Here is a 20,841-nt window from a genome sequence, read left to right on the forward strand (position 1 = left end):
GAAACATCTACTGGGTAATGTTGAAACTTGCTGAATATCCTCTTTAGACACCAAGATTTCACTGAGAGTTAAAGAAAAAGGAAGATTATTGGGTTTATTTTTTTAAAGTACCTCTTACCTAGTATCATATAACTGAATAGCCAGAGGGTAGTTATTGAGAGGAAGGGAGGCTGTGAGACAAAGCTCTCCTCGTTCCCTCTCCATAGCAGGTCCAGGGTTTGACTGAATGCTGAACTTTCTGTATTTACAGACGACATGATCAAAGCAAGAAAGGGAACACACTCTTTCATCAGCGTGTCTGTGGAAACACAAACAGTATACATAGTGGGTTTAAAAAGTCTAAAAGCTGAGAAAGTAATTGTTTTCTCTCAATGTCACAATTCTCTCTATAGCACACTACTATGGTAGTCTCAGTTTTTAGCCTTAGGCTGATATATGTGTTCTTATGATCTCACAAATGATTAGAGTTGGAAGTGAGAGATGAGTCTGCTCTAAGAATTTATGGGGGAATTAGAGTCTGCTCTAAGAATTTATTTATCTGCTCTAAGATTTTGGGGGAAGCAAATAAAAATTTTCAATTCAAGTGGGATTTTACATTTTATATACTTTGTATTAGATAGACATGTACAGAAACCTGTAGAAAATAGAGGAAAGGAAGAGAAGGAAAGAAAGAGTGAAGCAAAAGTGGAGGGAAAGAGATGTAGAGAGGGGGTAAGGGAAGAAAGAAAAGCAAACTTGGAAAAAAGAAAAAGAAGGGAAACATATAAGAGTGGAGGGAAAGAAGCAAAATAGAATAAACATGGCAATCATGTCTGCGCCTCCAGCCTGTTACACAGAGACTTATAACTTTAATTTGTTGGGCACACTTGTAGAAGAGGTTTTTCACAGAGTTCACCATAAAAGTGTTTAGAAAAACTCAGAAATAAAATGTCTTATTCCACTTGTGAATACTAAAATAATTCTACATAGTGGCAAGTAAATAATAAAGAAATAATAATAGTAATTGTCTCATGGTTCTACAGCCATGGTAGTCAAAACCCATGGGCAAGCAAGTTGAAGTATATTTCCGTTCTTATTGCTTTCCTTGTTAGTGGGGGTGGTACTGTTGCTGTCTATCTTAGAGGTTAAACTTGTTCTTTATTTCATTTTTTATTGGTTATTTTATTTATTTACATTTCAAATGTCATTCCCCTTCCCAGTTTCCCCTGCACTAACCCCCTATCCTCTTCCCCCTCCACTGCCTCTATGAGGGTGTTCCTCCACCCACCCACCCAACCACTCCTGCTTCAACACCCTAGCATCCCCTACCCTGGGAGCCCCCACAGGACCAAGGGGCTCCCCTCCCAGTGATGCCTGCCAAGGTGCCCATGCTACATTATCTAGCTGGAGCCATGGGTCCCCCATGTGTACTCATTGTGGGTGGTTTAGTCCCTGGGAGATTTGAGGGAGCTGGTTGGTTGATATTTTTGTTCTTCCTATGGGGTTGCAGAAATTTATCCTCACAGACAATGGAACAAACTCATTAATGTTAACCCCAGGACCTATGAGAAGCCTCTCATAGGACTCATTGTCCAACATCAGTACTCTGAAACAGGTTTCAAACAATAGAATAGCTTCTGGATTTTGGCGAGTAGTTTTTGGTGTGAGTAATATTCAAGAGAAAACTGTTTTGTTTGGTTCTGTCTGTCTGTCTGTCTGTCTGTCTGTATGTCTCTTACTCTCTCTCTCTCTCTCTCTCTCTCTCTCTCTCTCTCTCTCTCTCTGGATGTATAACTGATCTTTTTTTTAAAATATTATTATTGGATGTAGATCTGCCAAAACATGTAGGGATTTACTTTTTGGCAGTAGACACATGTACATACACACAGTCACACAGAATCTAAGTATTCATTGAGATTTTTTTTTGTGTGTTTCATTTTATATTTCTAGAACATCAACCTACTGGCTCACTCGCATCCAGTCTTTTCTCTACTGCAATGAGAATGGCCTTCTGGGAAGCTTCTCTGAGGAAACCCATTCCTGCACGTGCCCCAACGACCAGGTAGTCTGCACAGCCTTTCTGCCCTGTACCGTGGGCGATGCCTCTGCCTGCCTTACTTGTGCACCTGACAACCGCACCCGGTGTGGCACCTGCAACACAGGCTACATGCTGAGCCAGGGACTCTGCAAGCCCGAAGTCGCTGAGTCAACCGATCATTACATTGGCTTTGAGACCGACCTACAAGACCTGGAGATGAAATACCTGTTGCAGAAAACAGACAGACGAATAGAAGTCCATGCCATCTTTATCAGCAATGACATGCGCCTCAACAGCTGGTTTGATCCTTCCTGGAGAAAGCGGATGCTCCTGACCTTGAAGAGTAACAAGTACAAGTCCAGTCTGGTCCACATGATCTTGGGTCTCTCTCTACAGATTTGCTTAACTAAAAACAGCACGTTGGAGCCAGTGCTGGCTGTTTATGTCAATCCCTTTGGAGGCAGCCACTCCGAGAGCTGGTTTATGCCTGTGAGTGAGAGCAGCTTTCCAGACTGGGAGCGGACTAAGCTGGACCTCCCTCTGCAGTGCTATAACTGGACACTGACTCTGGGAAACAAATGGAAGACATTTTTTGAGACAGTACACATCTACCTGAGGAGTCGCATCAAGGCAAATGGCCCCAATATCAATGAGAGCATTTACTATGAGCCTTTGGAGTTTATTGACCCATCTCGGAACCTGGGCTACATGAAAATCAACAACATCCAAGTGTTTGGCTACAGCATGCACTTTGACCCTGAAGCTATTCGGGACCTGATTTTGCAGCTGGACTACCCCTATACTCAGGGATCCCAGGACTCGGCACTTTTGCAGCTACTGGAGATAAGAGACCGTGTAAATAAACTCTCCCCACCTGGTCAGCGCCGCCTGGATCTGTTTTCTTGCTTGCTTCGTCATAGACTCAAGCTGTCTACTAGTGAGGTGGTGAGAATTCAATCTGCTCTTCAGGCATTTAATGCCAAGTTGCCAAACACAGTGGATTATGACACAACCAAATTATGTAGTTAACCATAAATGTCAAGCACAACCCAAAATCTTGAAGGAGTTTTTACAGTGCTTTTGTGGAAGTTTATGTTTGGAAAAGTAAATTTAAATTGTCTTTTCAATATCTGTCTTATATCAGTCAATAACGTTGGATGGCAATTTACACACATGAACTTGCTGACAATGAATATATTATACTACAGTTTTGGTTTATGAATGAAATAAATACTGACACCAGTCTAGAAGACATTCTACTTTTTACAATAAATTTCATTTGTAATTTTATATGTTCTGTGGCAATGCTTTTGTGCATTACATCCTCTAGAGGGAACATAAAAAGATACCAATAAAATTTTGTAGCTGAACAGTTATTAACAAGAAGTGCTGTGGGATTCATTTTTTCCATGAAATGAGTTCTATTTGCTATAGTTTGTAGGAACCTGGAGAAAATTCACCAGGACTTTTTAATAGAAACACTTAAGGGTTCCTTTATATCATCTTTTCTGAAAACCCAAATAGATGAACTGCTCATATCCAGCTTCTTTCTTTTTTGGTGAAGAGCAGAATAGATGAAGTTAAAACCTGCCATCATTATGATTGTCATAAAGACAAATTCCTAACAGATATCAACACATTTCCACAAACATGAATCAAAATGAAATGATTATAAGCCTAAGTACAGAGAGCATAAACCAGTAACATTCTTTATAACCCTCTTTTTCTCTAATTCCAATCCTATTAACCACTAATTGATATTCACAAAGTTATCCAAATAACTTTGAATAAGGAAAAAATAGCCATTTCAACATCTTACAAATGTCCATAAGATAACACTTCTGGAATTTGCAAGTTATAATATAAGGGTATAAAAATGCTCATATAAATACTTGACATGCAAATAATTATGTTATCTTTGTGAGACTCACCTTACTAAAATACACTTGATGCAGAGACCTTTCATAACTAGCTTAAATGTTTATTTTGAAAGGTACATTGATTTTGCATGTCTCATACAAAAGTAGACATATACTAAATTATTTTTCTATAAATTCAAATTTCATTATAAAAGAGTACATAATTATTAGAAAATATTTTGTTATCTCTAAGATTTATCTATTCTAGATATAGCTTATAAACTTTCTTTACCTTATAACAAAATGAACTATGAAGACCAGATTTTTTAAAGTTATAGGTCATCTTTTCTAAGAACACAGAATGAGACATTCATGAAAAAAACATGAAACTTAAATAAAACAATGAATACAACAATATAAGCATTCTTCACATATTCAGGACTCTTGAGATATGTATTTTAAGTTAAAAAACTAAATTGCTAGATCCTACAATATATATTAAGCCTGTCTGCAAGGCAAAACATGATGCCCAATGTCTAATATCTTCCATGTTGATGATAATTCAATATAAGTTTCACATAAACATGAAACATTCTTCAACTCTTCTGAGATAGCAAATACTATATTGGTAAAAACACTGAGCTGTAGACTATTCTCTTCCGTAGATTTGGAGCAGTTCATAAAATTCTTTAAGATAACAGACTGAGAAGTTGAAATGCTTCTTCTAGAACCAATTTAATAACTTTGACCTTAACCACTAATTTTTTAAAGGAATATATATACATATGTACATTGAAAAACTGACAATAAAACAAAGGTAACAAGAAAATGAGTCTAAAACAGATAATGTTGCAAATCATTTGAAATCACAGCATTCCTGAAAATACCATACTGTTGTCATTTACCAGATATAATCAACCACCCACAGTATGTGCATATTCCTCAATATGTTTACAATGACCTTTACAAAATCATCATGGATTCAGCTGATCTAAGACTCTGTCACCCAGAAATTATCTCAGCACCTTTCACAATTATGGGTTCTATAAGGCAACCCTTCCCATGAAACTAAAAATGTACAATGGTTTTACATTTTTGACTGCATGGCTGATAATGCCATGGACAGTGTAAGGGAAAGAAGAAGAGAAGATCTTACGTACCACAGGTAAGAAAGTGCTTACAGACTTCCAGTAATGCCAAATATAAAGTAAAAATCATGTTGAATGGAATAAAATACAATTATCTCCTATTCTCTGGTAAGTCTTTTGAATGTCTTAAGGGCCTCTCTGAATGGCAAAGAAAAGAATGAATTCCTTTCTCTAAATTGTCTTTCTATTATAATGAAAAAAAAAGTATGTAAACATACCAAAGAAATTCTTATGTGTGATACACAATTTAAAGGATATATGGCCAATACATGACTACCAGTTATTAATTAGCCACATATTATTAAATATCAAGAAATGTGCAACAAGTTATAGACAAATAATAATCAATTATGCATGCAGAGAGTAAAGACTATAAGAGTATCATGTCTCCTGGACTGGTTTATAGGCAAGCATTTCTTCTTGCAGAGTTTTTGAAGAATTTTACAATTACTTGTTTCTGTTTGAGACGGGTTACCCTATAGTCCTGGCTGACCATTATGACTAGGAAGAACTTGAACACCTGATCCTCTGCCTCTGCTTTAGCCTTTGCCTCTTAAGCACTGAAGAACGTTGAAATCTGTAATAAAGATAACTTTTCTGTCAGAGACCTATTGAAAGCAAGCACATATTTTTAAAGTTTGACCTTCTTTTTTAACTGTTTCTGTAAACAATTTTTGTTATTTATTTACATGTATGTGTGTATGTGTGTGTGTTCCCGTGTATCAATTTAAATGTGTGCAGGGGCCTGCAGAAGCTAGAAGAAGGAAAAATTTCCCCTGGAGCTGAACTTAGAGGCTGGGAAGAAGTTGAACTCCAGTCCTCTCTGAGAGCAGCCAATGCTCTGAATCACCAACCTGTCTCTACAGCCCCTGAGAGTAGCTTCTTGATATTCCCACTGTGTGTCTCTAATTGTGAGCTGAATACATTCCATGGAAATTGAAGTTCTGGAAATGAAAATAAAAATATGGAGAATCTGATTTCTCTAGGGAAGTCTACTGTTCCACATGCATTGATTGCCACTATCATTTTGACCTAAGTTGCTATTCCTGCGATAGTCAATGGATTTTAACTAGATGAAATCATTACCAAAATGACATAAAAAACAGAATCTGGTAACCCTTCAGAATTTATTTCAACAAAATATGCTCATAACTTCCTTGGTTTTCTCTATAATTTTATGAATCCTGTACAAATATTAAAAATTTAGGCTTCTCGTGAACTTTGTATAGTCCTGCACTCACAATCATCTCTTTCATGTAGAAGAAAGACCTTTGTGTTTTGTGTTAAAATGAATGACACAGAAAGCACTTTTTTAGATCAATTGCAAAGAAAGAGGGAGCAATATATATACATATATATACATATATATGTGTATATGTGTATATATGTATACATATATATATATATGTATTGGAGAGATAGAGAGAGAGACAAATGTAAAAATTGAAAGTGGAAAACAAATCGTCAAGAGCATGTACACTTGTTGTTAAGAATTATATTATAGAGGATTTCTATCTATCACATTAAATATAGTCAATGCATTGTTTTCTTGTTTTAAATATAAATATAGTCAATGCATTGTTTTCTTGTTTTAAATATGACTGCACAATTTTTGAGTATCAAGTAAATATACTCTGCCAGTATCACATATTCAAGACATTACAGATGTGGAAGAGACCCTAGAGAGGTGAAATTTTAAGCAATGTGAGAGTCAAATATGGCATAGATTCCACAGATTCATATATTACAGCACTGGCACTTGTTAGAATTACAGTCACATGGATTAAAAACATTAGCATTGTGGAAAGAATTTGAATAAAATCCAACTTTGTTAATGTGGATGACACTACACACACACACACACACACACACACACACACAAATTTTACCTGTTTGTTTAAAGTAGTACATTGTTTTCAGCTAGTAATCTGTTATCAGTACCTATAAAATATATAGCTAAGCTATTTTCATGAATCAGTAAATAATTTTGTGTTAAAAAAATAATATTGAACATTCAACATTTACTTCATTTGTTTGTAAAACAAAATACATTTGGAATGTCACCAAAGTCAAATATGTCCTTACACTATGCAAAAGAAGATAATGAAGAGAAGGAAGTGTTATAAAATATAGAAAATTGAAAAGTTAATATGTCAGAAACAAAAGTATAAAAATGACTTTTAAATCAGAGCATAATGGTGTAGCATGCATCTGTAACCTCAGCCCTCAGGAGGGGCAGGCAGAGCTCTGGGAGTCTGAGACCAGACTGGCCTCCATAACCAGTTCCAAGCTAGACAGAGGGAAATACTGTCTCAAAAAAAAGTAATAAACATGGATTAGCATTTTAAGATGGATTTTGTACATTTTCCAGATCAGCATTATAGTTAGTAATATTAGACAGAATAGGAGCACTATTAGCTTCTATTATTAACACATGTTTCTGGATCATATCATCATTATTATTTATTTAAATAATAATTCTTAAGCAAAAAATGTGATTTTCCTCAGGCATTGTCTACCATAAAAGTGATGGATATTAGACTTACTGGAGTATGCTTTAGAAATGTTCAACCCGTGGGATTTTTATAACCTGAAGATTCACAGCTTGCCATACCCATTTGTTGGTCCTTTTCTGTGTTCTAGTAATGATATTCTACTTTCTTTCCCTCCATCTACACAGATTTATATTTCTATACCCTATATTCCTGGTAATCTAAGGCAAACATTTAAAGAAATAACTCAATCATCAACCCTAATAATTACAGCTCTTGACAAATGTGACTGTAAGTAGAAAATTTTACAACTATCTCCATTTAATTTACATGATGCTGACATTATAATTTTTAATAATCTAGTAAATTAGAATCTCCATGTCACATCATTTGATGTTTGTGGCAGGAAAATCCCGTGTGATAAAGTAATACAAATAAATGAATTTCAGACAGAATAAAATATCCCATTTAAAATTACTTCAGGCACTCTAAGTCACTTTAACTAATTAATGACCGAAGTAATTTTCAATCTAGTGATTAGGCCATATACTTCTGTAAAACAAGTGCAAAGCACATTTTACTACTTAACCATCTAGACATTAAGGTACTACCCTTGTAGCACAGGGCTCAAGAGTACTTCCACATGAGATTGTAATCTCTTTGCATATTTATGACTCCTCTATTTCTGTCAGAAACAGTGAGAATGATTGTAATGGAACTTGCAAAAATACAAGAATGAATAAATAAGTACCAGAATTTTGAACTCAATCTTACACTTTCTTTAAAATTATTAAGTACCAGAATTTTGAACTCAATCTTACACTTTCTTTAAAATTATTATGTACATGCATCCCTACTAAAAGTTACCAATTTGCCTAGTTATTTTTTATACAAGCATTGTAATGATTTTGTACTTTTTATTCAACATGATTTTGAGAAACATCCATTCCTATTCTTTCCTGATCATTCTACAAGTTCAATGTATTTTCTGTGACAAGTTTCAAAATGGACTTAAATGGGGAACGGTGAAATAGCAAATGAAATAAACCCTGAGGTTTATTACAAATGGAGGGGCAGAGTTAATATGTAAGTAAGAAATGCATCCACTCGTTTCTGGTAAGCTAAGGAGTTAATGCCATCTACATATAAGGCTATGGTGTCAGGTGCATCTATGGATCTAAGATACTATAATTACAAAAATAATTAAGTTTTAACAAACTTTGAGAGCCTGGTATACAATTTGCCTTTTCCTACAGCATGGTCAAGGAACTGTTGAGACCCTAGTGGTAAGAACTCCCTCATGAGCACTATTGACCTGCCTTGCTCTTCTGAGTCACTATTCTCCTCTGCTTCCTTATATATGAAGTTTCTTTTCTTCTTTTTTTTCTTTTTTTTTTTTTTATACAAAAACAGAGCAGACTCTTGTCATCTTGATTGAACATCTTTATCCACTTTTTGCAACTTTTTATTAATGTTTCATTTTGTTTATTCTATATTCAAAGATCTTAAGGTCTCGGCTAATAGCCTCCATGTGAATTAAAGCCACACTTCTTGGGGATTTCACCGCTGCTCCCTCCCTTGTTGCCCCATGCAGCACTCCCTTGCTCCTTTCTGCTACATAAATCTCTGCACCTCTCTGTTACAGGAGCTCTGATGATTTTCCTGGTTATGATACTCTCTAGCTCTGTGTGAAAGAATAATTGTTTATACCTTCAGTTTTAAGTGTTTATTGGGAGCTTTATTTTTTTTTTTTGAATAAAAGTGTTGCATTGCTCAACCTCTCTCTCTAATTCCCCCTGATACCTTCCCAGTCCTTTCTGCACTCAGTTACTGAATGACCACTGAAGGCAGAATCCTTTTAAAATGAAGATTTGCTGTGTGACTCTACAGGGAAAAGATACCACTTTTTAGTGGTCATGTAATGTTTTACTTAATGCAGCCCTCAGCTATTCCCTGCCTGATTCTTCCACTGAATTTATTACATCCTCAAGCTAATCTATCTATGGAAAGGTGCTTATGGTACAGACATACATCCTAAATGCCTAGCAACATTTTCTTACAAAGTGGGCCGTCATCAGTTAGTAAAATTTTCTACCCATAAATATTGATTGCCTTGAAAATGTAACATTACTAATATTACTAATCATTTCTTTCATTTGTGAAACATGACATTTTTTTATCTTTAAAATCCCATTAGTAGAACAATAACAACCATTTCCTGAGATACCGTGCATTTGCAACAAGGTCAAAATGCTAATGAAAGCTTTCTGATATTTTACATGTTTTTTTTTTATTTAATCTTTTACTTATTTATTTATTTACAATCTAGATTTTATTCCCCTCCAGGTTCACCCTCCAACTATTCTATATCCCATACCTCCTTCCCACCCCCATGTCTTCACAAGGGTGTCCTCACCATCCACTCCATCAGACCTCAAAACTCCCTGGGACCTCCAGTCTCTTGAAGTTTTGGTGTGTCTTCTCTGACTGAACCCAGACCCAAAAGTCCTCTGCTGTATGTGTGCTGGGGACCTCATATTAGCTGGTGTTTGCTGCCTGTTTGGTGGTCCAATGTTTGAGAGAACCTGAATCCCCAGGGTTCAGGTTAATTGAGTCTGCTGGTCCTCCTACAGGGTTACCCTCCTCCTTAGCTTCTTCAAGTTTTTTCCATAATTCAACCATAGGGGTCAGCAGCTTCTGTCCATTGGTTGGATACAAATATCTGCATCTGACTCTTTCAGCTGCTTGTTAGGGCTTTCAGAGGGCAGTCATAATAGGCAAAATCGTCATAATAGACAACATAATCCCTTTTGTGAGTGCCCCATAGTCTCAGTGATAGTGTCAGACCTTGGAAGCTCCCCTTGGGTTGGATCCCACTTTGGGCCTGTCATTGGACCATTTTTTTTTTTAACCTCAGGCTCCTCTCCATTTCCATCCTCGCAATTCTTTCAGACAGGAACAATTATGGGTCAGCATTTTGACTGTGGGATGACAACCCCGTCTCTAACTTGATGTCCAAACTTTCTGCTGGAGGTACTCTACTAGTTCCCTCTTCTTACTGTAGGACATTTCATCTAGATCACTCTCTGAGTCCTAAGAATCTCTTACCTCTCAGGTCTCTGATACATTCTGGAGGGTTCCCCCAACCTCCTAGCTCTCAAGGTTGCCTGTTTCCAGTCTTTCTGCAGGGCCTCGGGCTTCAGTCCTTTTCCCCCACTCAATACCAGATCATGTTACCCTCTCCCCTGCCCCAGTCCACTTTCCCTCCCAGATCCCTCCCTCCAACCACAATTGTGATTGCTTTCTTCTCCCTCCCAAGTGGGACTGAGGCATCCTCACTTAGATCCTTCAGCTTGTTGACTTTTCTGAGATCTGTGGACTCTACCTTGTGTATTTTGTACTTTTCTTTCTTTCTTTCTTTCTTTCTTTCTTTCTTTCTTTCTTTCTTTCTTTCTTTCTTTCTTTTTTTTACCTAATATCCACTTATTAGAGAGTACATACCATGAATGTCCTTTTGGGTCTGAGTTACCTCACTCAGGATGATATTTTCTAGTTCCATCCATTTGCCTGTAAAACTCAGTATGTCCTCATTCTTAATAGTTGAGTAGTATTCCATTGTGCAAATGAGCCATATTTTCTGTATCCATTTTTCTGTTGTGGGACATCTGGGTTGTTTCCTGCTTCTGGCTATCACAAACAAGGCTGCTATGAACATAGAGGAACACACACCCTGTGGTATGGTAGGGCTTCTTTTGGGTATATTCCCAAGAGTGGTATAGCTGGGTCTTCAGGGAGATCTATTTCCAACTTTCTGAGGAACCTCCAGATGATTTCCAGAGTGGTTGCACCAGTTTGCAATCCCACCAGCAATGGAGGAGTGTTCCTCTTTCTCTACATCCTCTCCAACATGTGTTGTCACCTGAGCTTTTGTTCTTAGCCATTCTGACTGGTGTAATATGGAATCTCAGGGTTGTTTTGATTTGTATTTCTCTGGTCACTAAAGACTTGGAACCTTTCTTTAGGTGCTTCTCAGCCATTTGAGATAATGTTATTATACCTTTAGAGGTGGGTCACATATGCATTCTTCATCTACATTTTAATACAAAAAATTTAATGACCCTGTAATTTAAAACTCCATTAACTAGAATAATTTATAAGCCTAGCAAAGGTTGAGTAAGTGAATAGATAAATGATGTTGGAAGATGGTTTAGAATTTAAAGACTCAATAACAACCATTCCTATGTATAATGTTTATCTCCATACTATTTACCCTATAGTAAAGTTGAAATCAACATAGGAAAACCATCATTATAATAAGTTAAATATTCTTCCTAAAGTAAAATATTGTTTTATCATTCAACTAGGATTCAGCTGCCACTGTGTTGAAATACAGGTTGATTTCACTGCAAGTCTTCAAGCAGTTTCATCTTAGCTGTTGCCTCTTAGTATTTACAAAAATGATGTTATAAACTTCTACTGCAAATAAAATTTTAATGCCCATCCTATAAAAACTGCCTTAAGCATGTATGAAGAAAATAATGACTGAAAAATTCTCTTTTGGGGCTTCACAGCATTCCCTTAATTCATTTTAAATTTTTTTCCTCCATTGAAAATAGATTTTTTTTATACAATATGTTCTGATTACTTTTTGTCATCCTTCTACTTTACCCTGTACTTTTTCATCACCCCTCCTTCAGGATCCATACCCTTTCTTTTTTCATTAGAAAAGAACAGAAATAATCTGCTTCTAAGAGACAACAACAAAAATAACAAATAAAAGATGTTAAGATAAAATGTTAAGATAAGTTAAAACATCCTGTGAAAGTAAGATAAAGCAAAGCCCATGCACGTGAAGGCATAATAATCAGAGACTCACCTGTTTATACACTTAACAAGGGGGGATATTTGATGAAGACATTTCATTTAGAGCTCTCTCTCTCTCTTTCTCTCTTTCTCTCTCTGTCTCTGTCTGTCTCTGTCTCTCTCTTTCTCTCTCTTTTCTATTTTATATAATGTCTGGCTATAGGTCTCTGAATTTGTTTCCATCTGCTATAGGAGGAAGCTTCTCTGATAATGTCTAAAAAGATACTCGTATATGAGTGTAGTAGAATATCATTCAATCATTTAATATTATATTTTTTTTTTTTAAAGACAAGTAGTATTTAGTTTCACCCCAGGTCTCTGAGTCTCTGAGCTATCTGTTCAACAACCTTACTGATAAGGGAAATGCATATTGAAACTACTTTGAGATTCTATCTCTGTCTATTTGTCAAAATGACTAATATCAAAACCTAAGTGACAGCTCCTGCTGATTAGGGTTTAGAGCAATTGGGCCACTCCTTCATTACTGGTCAGATTACAAATTTGTACAGCTACTCTGGAAATCAATATGGTGGATATTCACATATTTGATAATAGATCTACCTCAAGATCCAGCTATGCCACTCTTGGGCAAGAGACACTTCATCTGACAGCTAACCACCTTCGTAACCATGTTCATTGCTACTCTAGGAAGCAACCTAGATGCCCCTCTTCTGAAAAAAAATGCATAAAGAAATTGTGATATGGTTAAACAATGGGATATTATGGGGCTGTTAAAAAATAATGACATCATGAAATTTGTAGGTAAATGTATGTAAATAAATATTAAGTCACCCTGAATAAGATTACACAGACCCAGAAAAGTAAATATGGGACATATTTGCTTATATGTGGATACTAACCATTAAATAAATGATAACTAAACAAGAATCTCTAGAACCATAGAGTTTAGGAACAGAGAATAGGACTAGGAATGATACATGGATCATCCTGGCAGGGATAAATTGAGCAGATTGTATGCATAGAATCAGTGATAGGGGTGGCAATGGGATGATCAGATGGTAAGAGGGAGAGTAGATGGGGTTGAGAGAGGGAGATCCATGCAAGACAGCTAGAATAGAGGGGTATTTGAGGGCTGTTGTGAAAGACTATTGTAGTGAAATCTTCCTAAAAACATATGAAGGAGATCCTAATGCCATTACCAAATAATGAGGTTGGTGGAGTACCAACTTGCCATCTCCTGTCACAAAACAATGCTTCCAGTACTGGGACTTGTTTATAATTAATTGAGCTGTTACCCAAAGAGGTTCCATGCCAATTCCCAAACAATGCAAGCTATTGCCAAGTGGTTGATTGCTCATTACAAACTGACAGCAAGGCCCTATTACTGAAGTCTTAATACTCTCAAGACTGATTGAAACTGAAGAGAGCTAACTCTATGCCCATAAGATCTGATGTCTTGGCTCAGAATTGTACTCTACAGGCTACCTACCAAAAGAGAAACATAAAGACCAACCCAGTCACAAACCCATTGATCTACAATCTGTCCTGACTGCAAAACATGCTAGGGCAATGGTGGCATAAACCTTGTAAGGAGAACCAAATATGTAAGATATTTCTTATATGACTTAACGTCCTCTCTATGAGGACCTTACTTGAGACTGCTTGGGTTACCAAGAACAATAAATGCATTCATTTAATTTTCAATAAAATATTTCAGATTAGTGCATACTTATAATGATTATTTTGTTAAACATATTTCTATATGTGTTTTACCATAAATATTGGTATTTATTAATGTCTCTATTAGACAATACTTTTCTTGAGCATCATAGGATAATAATGAACAATAATTGTAACACACTTTTATTATTAAAATATATGGTTTACCATAAAACATTTCTATAAATTTTCAGACTATCTAATACTTTTATGATGATAGTTCATAGTTCAGATTTATAAAACCTATCTTCCTATCACCATTATTAAAAAATATATACAGATTATGAAAATAATTGGCTATAATTTAGAATGTATGAAGTTAAAATGTACAGAAATGTTTCATTGTAATTGACAGGAAATGAAAAAGAATTGGGAAATGCATGTCTTAGCTTAGGTAACAAAAATTCTATGATCACACTGACTCCAGGAATTAGACACAAAAGGTTGCTTTACTGTCTTGATGTTCTTTGGCAAAAAATATTTTAGCAAGTGACAGAATAATAATTATACAATACATATATACAGTTCAATATCCATTATATTATAATTCATTTTAAAATTTTCCAAAGCATTATTATCCCACTTGATAAAGCATGAACTTAATAAGCAGTTCCAACAATGATTCCTCTGTGCATGTATAATATATAATCATTTTGTTTTACAACTATAAAATCTGTATGATTCATTTATGACATGAAAGGAAAATATATGAGGCAGCAAAGTAGTAATAAATGGAGGATACAGTGATGCTCACACTATTAATTCCAGTTTTATTTTGATGTCTTTCATTTCACAATAAATAGATTAACATGTGGAAAAAGAACCCACATATTTCTCCCCTCCACTGTACATATGTAGCATTGTGAATATTTTCCTAGAAATTATTCTAATATGAATAGCTAAAGATTTTAAAATATACTTAATAAAATTAAAATTCAATTAAAATAAAAATTGCTCCAACCTGCAGGACTTACACAACAGGGTTCTCAAAGGAAGGGAGCAACAACAAATTGGGATCAGGAGACTTGAAGGAAGGTAACAAGACAAAAAAAAATCTGTTCAAGCCTTGTTTACTCTAGGGAAACAAGGGGCTTATAAAGCTGCAAACCACAAAGGGCTCAGGTACATGGGCCAAACCCGTAGCTTCATTTCACGTTAATGTAAATGGAATGTCCTCATTGTTAAAATGTCTGGAAAAGAATGTCCTCATTGTAAAAAGTCTGGAAAGCCCCATATCATAAAATGTCCCACAATTACAGAATGGAAGCAAGATAGCGGAAGAAAGAAAAGAGTGTTAGTTAATAGATGATGGCCCGGGGACAAGATGGAAACTGAGATGGGGCTTTTAGGCCCCAATAAAAAATAATGCAGAAAAAAATATATGCCTTAAACATGAATGCCTTCTATATGTTGGTCCAGGCCTGCTATCTTCTCACTAGGAAAGCTGGAATTAGTTGTTCACAAGTTCACTATCATGAGTGTGATACAGGGAGTTTCATACAACCTTCTCTCCAAAAGTAAACAAAGTAATTAATTTAATATTTACACTTACTGCAGCTTACCCTAAAATATCAAGATACTGGCTATTCACTTTCTCTTTTTAATTTTTTGCCATTAACTTATTTATTCACTGGGCATTCTGATCACAGCCCCCCTCCCTACTTTCCTCTCATCAGAGTCTGACTCTCACAGTCTCCTCCCTCCATTACTTTCTCCAGTTCTCCTCAGAGAAGAGGAAGCCCCCACCCCCATGGGTACCATCCAACAGTGGCATATCAAGTCTCAGGAAGATTAAGCATACCATCATTCACTGAGGCCCAACAAGGCAATCCAGCTAGGGGAAAGAGATTGAAAGGCAGGTTAGAGGTTAAAAGACAGCACGTGCTCTAGTTATAAAATAACTAACAAGAAGACCAAGGCTATACGTCTGATACATATGTAGGACAACTAGGTCCAGCCCATTCATACTCTTTGGATAGTAGCATCTGGGAATCCATATCAGCCCAGGTTATTTGAGTCTATGTGTCATCTTGTGATGTTCATGAAACCTCTACTTCCCTCAATCCCAATCCTTGCTCTTCCACAAAACACCTAAAACTCCACCTGATGTTTGGCGGTGACTCTGCATTTGTTTTTATCAGCTGATAGATGAATTCTTTCAGAGGACAGTTATGCTAGGGTACTCTCTGCAAGTATAGCAGAGTACCATTTATCATGTCAAGGGTTGTCTCTTTCCAATGGGATGTGTCTCAAGATAGGTCACTCATTGGCTGGCACTTCCCTCGACCTCTACTCCATCTTTATTCCTGTATATTTTGTAGGCAGAATATATTCTGGGTTGAAAATTTTGTGGGTGACTTAGTGGCCCTCTTTCTCCACTGGAAGTCCCACCTGGTTACAGGAGGTGCCCACTTCAATCTTCATATCATCCTCTAGATGAGAGTCTCAGCATCATCCCTATACTTTCAGGATCCTTAAAGCTATTTCTGAGATACTCCAATCAATTTCCATTCTCTCTCCCAGCCTTCTCCTACATTCCCTCTCCTCACACCAGATCTCCATTCCCTGTTTCCCTCCTCACCCCTTTGTCCACCAGTGTCCCACCACCATCTACCTCCAATGTTCATTTTATTTTCCTTTCTGAGTAAGACTAAAGGCTCATCACTTGGACCTCACGTTTTGCTAAGTTTCTTTGGAATCTTGGATTATAGTATGAATATCCTGTACTTTCTGGCTAATCTTAATCTAAGTCTGTGAAGAATTGAGTTGGAATTTTGATGGAGATTGCTTTGAATCTGTACATTGCCTTCGGCAAGATGGCCATTTTTACTATATTAATCCTGCCAGTCCACAGGCCTGGGAGATCTTTCTATCTTCTGAGATCTTCTCAATTTCCTTATTCAGAGACTTGAAGTTCTTGTCAAACTGATCTTTTACTTGTTTAGAGTTACACTGAGGTATTTTATATTATTTGTAACAATTGTGAAGGGTGTTGTTTCCCTAATTTCTTTGTCCGTTAGGCCTCTTTTCAAAACAGAATTACCATGGTACTGCACAAAACAAATGGAACAGAATTACCACAACACAGCTCAAACACATGGACAGATTTATCTTATAGACAGACAGGAAGCTCTTATCTTTGGATAAGTAGTCCTAGAAGTCTTGGGAACTTCCCAGCAAAGCACCAAAATATTGTAACCATTCACAAGCCCCAAAACACCAAGAATGATCCAGTTCCAAATCAATCACACTAAGTTCTTTCTATTTAAGCTCAAGCTTGGGGTCACCTCTGAACCTGATACACAAAGAAGGGCTGAAAGGTGAAGCCCTGAGCCCAGTTTCAAGCAAGCATTTACAGAGGTAAGCAAACAAGCAAGGAGGTTTCTAGCCTGACACATATCTGATTGGGTGTTTATTATGGGATTTTGTTATCCTTTAAAATAATTGGCTGGTGCTAGGAGGCAAACCATAAACTTAATGTCTGCTTTCCTCCTGATTGGTAGTTGTTAGGAAGTGGTGTGCCAGGAGAAGACTTGCAAAGTAGAAACAAGTGCTAGACTCAAGTTTATTGGGGAGTAACAATAGAAACTGGTGTTAGACTCAGGCTTGTTGGGGAGTATTGAGTTCAACCTTAGGACAGGTTCTCTAGGAGAGAGTCTGAACCCAAGATCTGGTCTCTCAAGATAAACCTAGATTATACCCTCACTGCTGGGTTCCCTAGCAAGCCCAGCAGCCATGAGAGGTGCCATGTCCCATCTGAACTGGATTTTCTGATCCACATATCGATATACAATCCCAGATTCCTACTCAATTTACAGGGCTACAATGTTCTTCCTACATTGCTGGAGGCCTAAAGTCAGCCTGGAAAACCAGCTCAAATCACACAAAAATTCCCATATATTAATTGTTGGATATGACAATACCCCATTCTCACCAATGGACAGATCATTGAAACAACAGAAACTAACTGAAGAAATAATGAAATTAGCAGATATTATGGTTATCTCTTTCTATATCTTTTGCTTACTATCTGTCTGGTTGCCTTTAAATTCCAACACTTCTTCAAGTTCTTACCTAAATATTCATTTATCAAAACAACATCTATAAATTTGTCCCATACAAAGTTTGAGCAATAAATATACAATTGATTTTAAATATGATTATTGCTTTTGAGACTCACATTTTGGTAAAAATTCAATTAATTAATTAGCTAATTAATAACAAAGAGAGTAAAAAACTCCTTGCTAATATAACAATATTAGTAAAACTATATTAAGCTTATGTATAATTGCCGTTGTTAATTTTCTATATTTTGCTTCTATTCACTTTTATATTAAAATAATTAAAATGTCACATGCCTTCTTTGAATTGAGTACAGCCTTGTGTCCAGATGATGTCTCTTCAATGTTGTCATGTTTACCTAAGAATAGTTCATTAACATGGCCAAAGCACCCAAAAAATATTTCTACAAGAACTTGTTCCATTTTTGCTTGATTGATTTAAGTAAAGGTTGCATGTGCCAAAAGTTGCATTGAGATTATCTTCATGATATGAGATATATAAGCTACCAGAATCAAATTTTATGAAGGACCTGAATGATTCTTTTCCATGTCACAAAAATATAAGACGTCATTATTCTTTCCTCCACATCGGATTACATTGAATTTAACAGTAAAATATGTGCTTTTTAATACATGTCTTGGTTGATAATAAAGCATTTGTCAAGGTTGTCTAGCAACCTGAATTCAATATATTTAGACCATGTATTTAAATATGATTATTTAAATATGAGACAGAGAGAGACAGAGAGAAACAGAGAGAGACAGACAAAGGTAGAGGAGACAAATAAAATGCAAATGAAACCATAATATATTAACTCTATACAAAGTTCACTGGACTGGTTAACATAATAAAACAATGAAAAAACTTGATCTCAAATAGCTATCTTTGAGAATTTCTAGAAATGAAATTCCTATCACCAATAAAAGTTGGTCATTGATATATATCATTTGTATATTTTGTCCTTGCAACTATCAAAAGCCTGAAATTGTAAAATTACTCATAGCAGAAGGAAAAACCACAAGCATAAACTAATAATAATTAAAAAATAAAAATTAGTAACAAACAGCAGTTCAAATATTTGTGATATCAGAGATTATTCCTAGGACAAAACCAAAAAATTCTAAATGTGAGTGTTGTGTCCTTATATGATTCATGTTTCCCCTAGAAAAGTGATGAGATGATAAGACAGGCTTTGGGTGATATTTGTATCCTGATAAATTTTATAATGTCACATGAAATACAACAGTACGTCACCAGCTATGAGCTAAGAAAGAGATCCTCACTAAACACAGAATTAACTGACACCTTGAATTTGCAGTTCTGTATCAGTAAGAGAAATAACTTTCCGTTGCGTATAATCCATCCATCTATACTATATTGCTTTTAAAAGCACTATTAACCTGAGATATATAAACCCGTCAAATTCGTTATAGAAAACAGAATGACAAAAGATAAACTTTAAAAAAGTCTGAAGAGAAAGACACTATAACTAAAATAGAAAAATTTAATAAGTTATTTGAATGCCATGTGTGCAAGAAAAATTGAAATTTAAGAAGAGAAAAACATCCTCAGACTACCAAAATAAAGGAATTAGCAAAACCAGAAATATTTCAGAAAGAAAACTAGTTTAGAAACTCCTATCATACATGCTGAGCATTGGGGATGGACTTCATGATGATAAAAAATGAAAACTATTTTTTATCTTACTATATTTTGCTCAACAATATTTTATTATTAAAATTGATTCCTCTCTCATGCAATACACACCAAACACAGTTTCCCTTCACTCTACTGGTTCTAACTCAATCCTATCTCTCCTCTTCCCCTGATACACTCCCTTGAAAAAGAGTATATCCCATGAGAAAACAATATAGAATTGATGAGACAAAAGAATATACAATAAAACAAGGTAAAAGTTTTCATATCAACCATGGACATGGCAATCCAATGAAAGAAAGTGTAGAGGAATTTTAATCCAACAACATGGCTGCTCTGCCAAGGAAAACATCCTTTGATCTCTAATTTAGGGACACAGAAGGTGAAAAATCAGACTAAGATTTGACAGAATGAATCATAGATAGGATATGCCCAATTTCATGAGAACACACAGGTAAAACAAGCTACTTGGGTGTCAGTTGGATGTCAGTGCAGTGAATGCAGAACAGAGGAGCTGAGTTTGTTTTTGAGTTCATGCAGTTCAGTGAAACACAGCAGATGCAGTTGAACCCAGAGAATAACAAGCAGACAGAAAATTGGAACAAATTGCCAGAGTTAATTTGAGATTAAGCAGAGCAATTCAGTGAGAAGCTAAGAGAAGCCAGATATAATCAGACAGGTTGGAGAGGAGTTTGAGCCAAAACAGCTGAATTGAACCATTCAGCCAGAGTTCAGAAAGAACTAAAATGGGTGGGCATATTTAGACATATATCTGAGATGACAATTACATCTGGCAAATATAATTTGTTTTAGACAGAAGTGTGTGACAAAGTCTCCTCTATGTGATACAAATATTATAATCTTGAACTTACTTCAGAATAGTTATCTGTGACCAAATCAGAAAATTAATTCTTTCTATACTTTGCCATTAGATGAAAGAAGGGATTTTTTCATTATACATCTCCCAAAGACACTATTTGCAGTTAATTCTTGCTAGAGAAGGGATGTCATTTTCATCTGTGGCAGTCATTGAAAAGCTGCCACGTTGTAAATAATCTTGCAAC

The 20,841-nt window shown here is 35.9% G+C and overlaps 1 protein-coding gene and 1 long non-coding RNA gene across 5 annotated transcripts in view; both read left to right on the top strand.

Annotated features, from left to right (window-relative positions):
• Brinp3 (BMP/retinoic acid inducible neural specific 3) overlaps positions 1–3,394 on the top strand; it is a 375,633-nt gene extending 372,239 nt beyond the window's left edge. For 3 of the 4 annotated variants that reach the window (XM_031384426.1, XM_031384434.1, XM_031384442.1), the window contains exon 8: positions 1,930–3,394. In XM_031384426.1, coding sequence (XP_031240286.1) covers positions 1,930–3,046 — 1,117 coding nt within the window. In that variant the 3' untranslated portion in view covers positions 3,047–3,394. The remainder of the gene's footprint in view (positions 1–1,929) is intronic. The other variant, XM_031384449.1, reaches the window with a different exon arrangement.
• A 7,045-nt stretch (positions 3,395–10,439) lies between these two features.
• The window catches only part of LOC116070474, a 44,148-nt gene continuing 33,746 nt past the window's right edge, over positions 10,440–20,841 (top strand). Inside the window, exons 1-2 of the long non-coding RNA XR_004110414.1 lie at positions 10,440–10,549; positions 17,330–17,419. This is a non-coding gene — a long non-coding RNA (uncharacterized LOC116070474). The remainder of the gene's footprint in view (positions 10,550–17,329; positions 17,420–20,841) is intronic.

Source organism: Mastomys coucha, unplaced genomic scaffold (genome assembly GCF_008632895.1).
Source record: "Mastomys coucha isolate ucsf_1 unplaced genomic scaffold, UCSF_Mcou_1 pScaffold1, whole genome shotgun sequence".
Lineage (NCBI taxonomy): Eukaryota > Metazoa > Chordata > Mammalia > Rodentia > Muridae > Mastomys > Mastomys coucha.